The sequence below is a fragment of the Ammodytes marinus genome, assembly GCF_949987685.1.
Source record: "Ammodytes marinus genome assembly, contig: scaffold_381, whole genome shotgun sequence".
Lineage (NCBI taxonomy): Eukaryota > Metazoa > Chordata > Actinopteri > Uranoscopiformes > Ammodytidae > Ammodytes > Ammodytes marinus.
In genome coordinates, this window is record NW_027648314.1 from 20,001 (window position 1) to 29,350 (window position 9,350).

The following is a 9,350-nucleotide window of genomic DNA, read 5'->3' on the forward strand; positions in this document are numbered from 1 at the left end:
GAGAAAAATACATTTTTATTTTTTAAAGTATTATTTTAGAAATGCATTGATGATGTAAAACTAGATATACTTTTTTGAAACTTATATTTGAATGGTTTTCTTTTTCTTTTTTAATACAGACAAAAAGACAAAATAAGTAGACGCATACAGTACACCCCCACCCCCTCCCTCACACACACATTCACACACAACCCCCACCCCCAACCCCCTCCCTCACACACACATTCACACACAACCCCCACCCCCACCCCCCTCCCTCACACACACATACACACACAACCCCCACCCCCACCCCCCTCCCTCACACACACATACACACACAACCCCCACCCCCACCCCCCTCCCTCACACACACATTCACACACAACCCCCACCCCCAACCCCCTCCCTCACACAGACAGACAAGAAAGAAAAAGAAAAAAAAATGAAATAAGCAAATAAGACAGGATTATTAAGAAAATAAGCTGTAAATACACACACAGAAACAAAAAGAGAAAAATAAACAAAACTGGGGCAAATCTCTGGTGTCCACTGCAGGTGGTGCCAAGGGGGCATACGTTTCAGGCCCCGATGTGCTTTAGCATTGGGCCCCACACTGCCAAAAAGCCAGAAGCGATATATATATAATTTTGTATTTTTTTATGTATATATCCTATATTTTTCCTTAATTTTTTTATGTGTAGCAAAAAATTATATATATTTTTTTTTTAAAGTATATTTTTAGAAATACGTTGATGTAAAAATAGATGTAATTTTCTTTTATATATATTTTTTTTTGTATTTTTTTATGTATATATCCTATGTTTTCCTTAATTTTTTTATGTGTAGCAAAAAATTATATATATATATATATATATTTTTTAGTGTTTTTCTTTACTATTTATGTGTAGATATGGACTTACATAGATAGACTAATCTTAGCTATAACTTCAACACATCGGCCGAGTTTGAGGTGGTTCGCACTGTCAAAGAGGTGAGAAAAATTATTTAGTATTTTTTTATGTATATATCCTATGTTTTTCTTTAATTTTTTGTGTAGCAAAAAATTATATATATATTTTTTTTAAGTATATTTTTAGAAATACATTGATGATGTAAAAATAGATGTAATTTTCTTTTATATATATATATATAATTCAGTATTTTTTTATGTATATATCCTATATTTTTCCTTAATTTTTTTATGTGTAGCAAAAAATTATATATATATATTTTTTTTCTTTTCTTTTTAGTGTTTTTCCTTACTATTTATGTGTAGATATGGACTTACATAGATAGACTAATCTTAGCTATAACTCACCGTCGGAGGTAAAAAAAATTATTTGTATTTATTTCTAAATAATTTTGTATTTATATTAGTCGGTTTTTTTCATCATTGAAAATTATAATTAAAAAATCATGAGCAATGTTTTTTTTTCATATAGGGGAAGGTGGGGTGATTTGTGCAACTTTTTACTCAAAGTGATTTTAAAGTGAGGCCTTGACAGTTATGTCTCCAACTCAAATATGTACATATATTTCAGGATGTTGTGCATCCCTGGCAATAAAAACTTTGGATCTGGAATAAACTGTTTAAGAAATATAGCTTTCGGAAAAAAAGTTGTCTTGTCGCACAAATCACCCCACGTAGTGGGGTGATTTGTGCGTCATTGTGTCACAATGACAAAGTCACCATCATCATCTTTCTGGCCATCTGAACTCTCATCAGTGGTGTCGTTAAGTGGAATTGAGATGTCACTCTCTCCTGAGCTACTGTAGACTATCACTTTCTTTTGGTGACCAGCGTATACAGCCATGCCACTGGCACAACTCTCAGAAATGTACTTTGCACTAGTTGCTCCGTGCTTGTGGAACCAACTGCCACCTGACAAATGTGATTCCCCCTACATTTCTGCCTTTAAATCAAGGCTCAAAACCCATATGTACACCCTGGTGTTTCCTCCCCATTAACCTCTGCACTACTTACTTACCTCTGCACTACTATCTGTGTTTATGTGGATGTATGGGCTTTACGTCTTTTATTTTGGTTATTGTTATTTTACCTTCATTGTTTACCTACTGAATGCACTATGTACAGCACTTTGGACAGTGCAAACTGTCATAAATGTGCTTTTATAAATACATTTTACTTACTTACTTACTTATAACTCACCCAGGCCCTTGCGCACAAATCACCCCATCCCCAGAATTTTGGATAATAGGCATGATGCAGCAATTTAGGGTTGACATTGTGCTAACTATATAGACTCAAAGTGTAGCATACCAAAGCACTAAAACATGTGTCAAATGTTTTCAAACGTGTCTATAATTGTTCAGACACAATAATCAAAAAACCTTGATCATGGAAATTTTACTTTGAAAGGCAAAACACAGTTTTTTGAGCTTAAATGTGCTTATATCTTATTCCTTGTGTCTCCCTTCTTTACAGGATGAGTCAAATGGATGGCTCTTCTTAAATATGTGGTCACATTTCCAATTTCTTCCACGGTTTTCTAGAAACAAGGGGTTTTGCAACTTCCAAAATGCACAAATCACCCCACCTTCCCCTATATATATATATATATATATATATATATATATATTTCTATATATCATTTTGTATATTTTATGAATATTTCTTTTTATGTTTTTCCTTTTTTTATGTGTAGCTATGGACCTACTTGAGTCTCAAATAAATAAATAAATAATAATTATACTCTGCTATATACTTACTTATATTATAATTTTCAGGGTTCTAGAAAGATTTGGAAAATGCTAGATTTTAATTTTTTTTTTTTTTTTTTTTTGAGGCCACTAAAGTATTACACTAAAGTATTGATTGTTTCCTTGTTGTCCTACTGCGAATTGTGATCTCCATTTATTTACAGGAAGTGAATGTTATCATGTGAATTTGATTCAGTTGTTGGTGTCTTATAATCCTGAAGGGGATGGGTCCTTGTTTGGACATGACACAATAATAAAAATTAATTAATTCATTCATACACACTGCACCTTTTAAATAGAAACAAAGGACTTTTTACTCTGTCTAATCTCCCCTTTGTCCCTGTCTGTCTTCCAGAGAGCCTGTTATTTATCTAATATATTGTGTCCCTGTCTGTCTTCTAGAGAGCCTGTTATTTATCTAATATATTGTGTCCCTGTCTGTCTTCCAGAGAGCCTGTTATTTACCTAATATATTGTGTCCCTGTCTGTCTTTCAGAGAGCCTGTTATTTATCTAATATATTGTGTCCCTGTCTTCCATAGAGCCTGTTATTTATCTAATATATTGTGTCCCTGTCTGTCTTTCAGAGAGCCTGTTATTTATCTAATATATTGTGTCCCTGTCTGTCTTCCAGAGAGCCTGTTATTTATCTAATATATTGTGTCCCTGTCTGTCTTCCAGAGAGCCTGTTATTTATCTAATATATTGTCTGTCTTCCAGAGAGCCTGTTATTTATCTAATATATTGTCTGTCTTCCAGAGAGCCTGTTATTTATCTAATATATTGTGTCCCTGTCTGTCTTTCAGAGAGCCTGTTATTTATCTAATATATTGTGTCCCTGTCTGTCTTTCAGAGAGCCTGTTATTTATCTAATATATTGTGTCCCTGTCTGTCTTCTAGAGAGCCTGTTATTTATCTAATATATTGTGTCCCTGTCTGTCTTTCAGAGAGCCTGTTATTTATCTAATATATTGTGTCCCTGTCTGTCTTTCAGAGAGCCTGTTATTTATCTAATATATTGTGTCCCTGTCTGTCTTTCAGAGAGCCTGTTATTTATCTAATATATTGTGTCCCTGTCTGTCTTCCATAGAGCCTGTTATTTATCTAATATATTGTGTCCCTGTCTGTCTTTCAGAGAGCCTGTTATTTATCTAATATATTGTCTGTCTTCCAGAGAGCCTGTTATTTATCTAATATATTGTGTCCCTGTCTGTCTTCTAGAGAGCCTGTTCTTTATCTAATATATTGTGTCCCTGTCTGTCTTTCAGAGAGCCTGTTATTTATCTAATATATTGTGTCCCTGTCTGTCTTGCAGAGAGCCTGTTATTTATCTAATATATTGTGTCCCTGTCTGTCTTCCAGAGAGCCTGTTATTTATCTAATATATTGTGTCCCTGTCTTTCAGAGAGCCTGTTATTTATCTAATATATTGTCCCTGTCTGTCTTCCAGAGAGCCTGTTATTTATCTCTGAACCCACAAAAGGACGAGACGTTGGAGACAGAGAAGGCGCAGTACGTTCTACCTGATGGAAGCACTTTGAACGTGAGCACATGTTTGATACTTAAACTTAAAATGTCTCATAACTCAGACAGTGAACAACACATGAACAAATCCTTCTGTAATAACCTTCAGAATAGTGCTGAGAATGATCATGGAAAGTTTAGTTGATGTAAGTGCTTTAGAAGTTGAGATATTTGGTTTAGAGTATGAAAAAATAATTTTTATTTTTATTTTTTTAGATAATGTCCGTTAAAGATGGTTGTATAGGAGAAATGTACAGACACAAACAGACAAGGTTTAGTCAAATAAACACCTGAATGTACATGTTGGACCTTTTGATTTATACTAGTTTGAAAGAAGACATGTTATGGAAGAAAAGTAGACAAGGTTTCATAATACATTTTTAAACAGACATTGCAATTAAGAATTTTTAATCAAATCAAATCAGTTTTATTTGTATAGCCCAAAATCACAAATACATTTGTCTCAGTGGGCTTTACATTTCATGCAATATGATATATGATACAATATGATACAATATGACACCCTGCCCTTACACCCTTAGCTCGGCTGAGAAAAAACTCCCAGTAAAAACCCTTTACCGGGAATAAAAAAAAAATTGAAGAAATCTCAGGGAGAGTCGACAGAGTAAGGGATCCCTCTCCCAGGACGGACATACTGCAATAGATGTCATAAGTAGAGAAAAATCACGAAGGAATTCGATCATTGACCAGGTGATTACATGGTAATGCTCTCTCCCTTACCAGATTGGGCCTGCGCGGTTCCGAGCCCCCGAGCTTCTGTTCAGACCGGATCTGATCGGAGACGAGAGCTCAGGCATCCATGAGGTTCTGGCCTACGCAATCCAGAAGTCTGACATGGACCTACGACGCACGCTGTACTCTACCATAGTGCTCTGTGGGGGGTCTACGCTCATTAAAGGTGGGTGAGACAGACAGACAGACAGACGGACTCATTAAAGGTACAGACAGACAGACAGACAGACAGACAGACAGACACAGATAGATAGATGGATAGATACACAGACAGACAGATAGATACACAGACAGACAGACTCTCTACTCTACCATAGTGCTCTGTGGAGGGTCCACGCTCATTAAAGGTGGGTCAGACAGACAGACAGACAGACAGACAGACAGACAGATACACAGACAGACAGACAGACAGACAGACAGACAGACAGACAGATAGATAGATAGATAGATACACAGACAGACAGACAGCCATGGACCTACGACGCACGCTGTACTCTACCATAGTGCTCTGTGGGGGGTCCACGCTCATTAAAGGTGGGACAGACAGACAGACAGACAGACAGACAGACAGACAGACAGACAGACATGGACCTACGACGCACGCTGTACTCTACCATAGTGCTCTGTGGGGGGTCTACGCTCATTAAAGGTGGGACAGACAGACAGACAGACGGACTCATTAAAGGTACAGACAGACAGACAGACAGACAGACAGACACAGATAGATAGATGGATAGATACACAGACAGACAGACTCTCTACTCTACTATAGTGCTCTGTGGAGGGTTCACTCTCATTAAAGGTGGGTCAGACAGACAGACAGACACACAGACAGACACACACACACACACACACACACGCTCTACTCTACCATAGTGCTCTGTGGAGGGTCCACGCTCATTTAAGGTGGGTGAGACAGACAGACAGACAGACACAGATAGATATATACACAGACACACACATGCAGATAGATAGATACACAGACAGACAGACTGACGGACATGGACCTACGACGCACGCTGTACTCTACTATAGTGCTCTGTGGGGGGTCCACGCTCATTAAAGGTGGGACAGACAGACAGACAGACAGACAGACACACACAGACAGACAGACAGACAGACAGACAGACAGACAGACAGACACAGATAGATAGATGGATAGATACACAGACAGACAGATAGATACACAGACAGACAGACTCTCTACTCTACTATAGTGCTCTGTGGAGGGTCCACGCTCATTAAAGGTGGGTCAGACAGACAGAGACAGACAGACAGACAGACAGACAGACACACAGACACACACACACACACGCACAGATAGATAGATAGATGCACAGAGCGACAGACAGACAGACAGACATGGACCTACGACACACGCTCTACTCTACCATAGTGCTCTGTGGAGGCTCTACGCTCATCAAAGGTGGTTTCTTATGGATGGATGGTGGTTTCTTTTGTAAGTCCACTCTTAAAACTCACCTTTTTTCACAGGCTTTTACGTTTTAATGAATTGTTTTGTGTCATTGCTGTAAGTGTTTTTTTAATGTGTGCTGTTGTATTTTAATGTATGTATTTTATGTAAAGCACTTTGGTGAATTTAGGTTCTTATAAGGTGCTATATAAATAAAAGTGACCTTGACCTTTCTTTTGTACATATATAGGCCTACAAGTTTTTTCTCTTCCAAAATCTTGGAATTTTTTATTAAATTAATTTTTTCAAATTTGAATATTTTTGTTTGCCAAAAAAAAAATTCTCCAAAGAAATGTTTCCCAGTTTTAATTTTTCATATTTTTTTTTATATTTTTTTTTACGCATTATCAGACCGAGTGTCTTATTTTCACTGCACTACTTACACTAAACCGTATTCTCTGCTGACTGTGTCTCTCCTCTCAGGGTTTGGAGAGCGACTACTAACTGAAGTGAAGAAACTGGCGCCCAAAGACGTCAAGATCAAGGTCTGTCTGATTTATGATTCTAGATTTGAGATTCTATATTTGAGCTGTTAGGTTTCAGGTTTGTGTTCATCTTACAGCGCGTCCATACACTCTAGGCAAGCAAAACTGGCTTCTATATTCAGGAGCAATAATCAGACTTAAAGGTGCAGTGTGTAGAATTTTGGGTTTTATTTCCTAGCAGATTTTGTAGAAAGTAATTATAATATCCATAAGTACATTTAATTTAGTGCATAATAGCTGAATTCTTTTTTTTTTTATAATTTTTTTTTTCCCTTAGAAAGGGTCTCATATATGTCCATATTTCTCCATATTTTGGACCAAGGCCTAGTGCCGCCATCTTGAAAGTGTCATAGTTGGAATGTCATCAGGTGCATTGTTTAAAATGTAGAATTGTTCTTGTCCTTGAATTGCATTGTTGTGATATGTCTCTTCCTCACGTCAACGTTACTCTGTTTTTAAGAATCAGTATGAAGAAATGTTACATATTTTTCATAACATGTGACAGCGCGTCTATACACACAAGGCACTCAAAACTGGCTTCTATATTCAGGAGCAAAAATCTGATTTTTAAACGTGGAAGAAAAACTATGAAACAACATTTATTTCAACAGTTTTAGCTAAATTGCTCACAGCTAACAGAGCTAAAATGATAACGGCCTCCACACACATCCTGCGTCTACCTCTGGAGCGCGTCGCCTTACCTTACTGCTGCGTCTCTCGGACTTTTCTCGGACACACATGCAACGTCTCAGCAGCTGCTGCTGCTGCAGCGCTGCTTCTAAAAGCCCTGTCTTTCTACATAGAGTTTTCATAGATAATTCCCATTAAAAATGAAGTTCTTTCATGTCATCTATGATGCATATGATTTATATTGAGTCTAATATTGAGTCTGGACAGTAATCCGTGCGCCCCATTGCCACATTTTCGCTTGTTGGAAGTTTTATTTTGAAGGGGACACACCAGGAAATGGTGAAACTACAGTGAAAGCTGCCGGTGTGAAGTCAATATGACTCTCAGCAGAGTATTTCTCTATCAGTTAAAGCAGAGAGACCCGAGAGAGACGCGCTGCTCTCAGAAAGAAACAGGCTCCTCCTCCTGAGGTAAAGGGGAGCGTCGCTGCAGACGTGCCTCCGACGCGCATCAGCAGTGCGTCTGAGGTTGGATGTGTGCTCGCTCTAGGTTGATTACACGGTCAGTGACAAAAAGTCAGACGCAGACGCGAGGTAGACGCGCAGTAGAGGTAGGATGTGTGGAGGCCGTAATACTGTGGACACAATACATTTGAGTTTTATTTATATTTTTTACTTTTTCTTCCCTGTCCAGATTTCTGCCCCACAGGAGAGGCTGTACTCCACATGGATCGGGTAAGAACTGAACACTCACTCACTCACTCACTCACTCACTCACTCACTCACTCACTCACTCACTCACTCACTGTATACGTTTAAAGTATAATTATTATATAAGTAAGTATAGTATAAATGAGGATGGTAGTGCATGTGTTTTTAAATTTAGAATTCTGATATTGTCCCTCATGATTACAGCCCTGGCATAGTGAAAACAATACACCCTTTTTTTCTTCTTCTTTTTTTCTTCTAACCCCTGGCCCTTATACTCTTATGTAGTTATGTATCATTTGATAATGATAAATGTGCAAATTTGATTGAACTATCTATCTATCTATCTATCTATCTATCCATCCATCCATCCATCCATCCATCCATCCATCCATCCATCCATCCATCCATCCATCCATCCAATCTAATCCTAACTATCCTTTCTCCCCTCTCCCCAGTGGCTCCATCCTGGCTTCGTTGGACACCTTTAAGAAGATGTGGGTGTCTAAGAGAGAGTATGAGGAGGACAGAGCTCGCGCCATTCACAGGAAAACATTCTAACCTAATCCTACAACCCCCCCCCCCCGAAACGCTACCGGATAGACCTGCCCCCCTACAACCACCTATACTGTCCTGACAAGACTCTATTGCATTCTACTTTATCTACACACACACACACAAACACACACACACACACACACACACACATGCTTATGAACTGGGGGCTGGAAGTCAATTTTGGCATTTTTTTCTTTATTGATTCATTGGGACGAAATTTCAAAATTTGCTGATATTTTTCGACAAATTTTGATAGGAGATTTCGAGTTGATTTCTGGGGGGGCCTGTGCGATTGATCTGAAACGTTATTATATGCCAATTTAAACACACATTTGATACATGTATATGAATTCATGACAGAAAAATCAGCTAGAATATGATTTTACCTTTTGTATTTCTGAAGTATTCAAAGATATTACAATTATATTATTTTATTTCTGAGATCTTCAAAAATATAAAAAAATTTAAAACACTCCTTTTTTTGTGACAGACACACACAGACAGACAGACAGACAGA

At 37.8% G+C, this 9,350-nt stretch overlaps 1 protein-coding gene across 2 annotated transcripts in view; it reads left to right on the top strand.

Annotated features, from left to right (window-relative positions):
- actr1b (actin related protein 1B) overlaps window positions 1-9,344 on the top strand; it is an 18,808-nt gene extending 9,464 nt beyond the window's left edge. Inside the window, exons 7-12 of one of the 2 annotated variants that reach the window (XM_080054652.1) lie at window positions 953-973; window positions 4,153-4,245; window positions 4,971-5,145; window positions 6,877-6,938; window positions 8,262-8,302; window positions 8,734-9,344. In XM_080054652.1, coding sequence (XP_079910778.1) covers window positions 953-973; window positions 4,153-4,245; window positions 4,971-5,145; window positions 6,877-6,938; window positions 8,262-8,302; window positions 8,734-8,836 — 495 coding nt within the window. In that variant the 3' untranslated portion in view covers window positions 8,837-9,344. The remainder of the gene's footprint in view (window positions 1-952; window positions 974-4,152; window positions 4,246-4,970; window positions 5,146-6,876; window positions 6,939-8,261; window positions 8,303-8,733) is intronic. The other variant, XM_080054651.1, reaches the window with a different exon arrangement.
- Window positions 9,345-9,350: the final 6 nt, after the last annotated feature.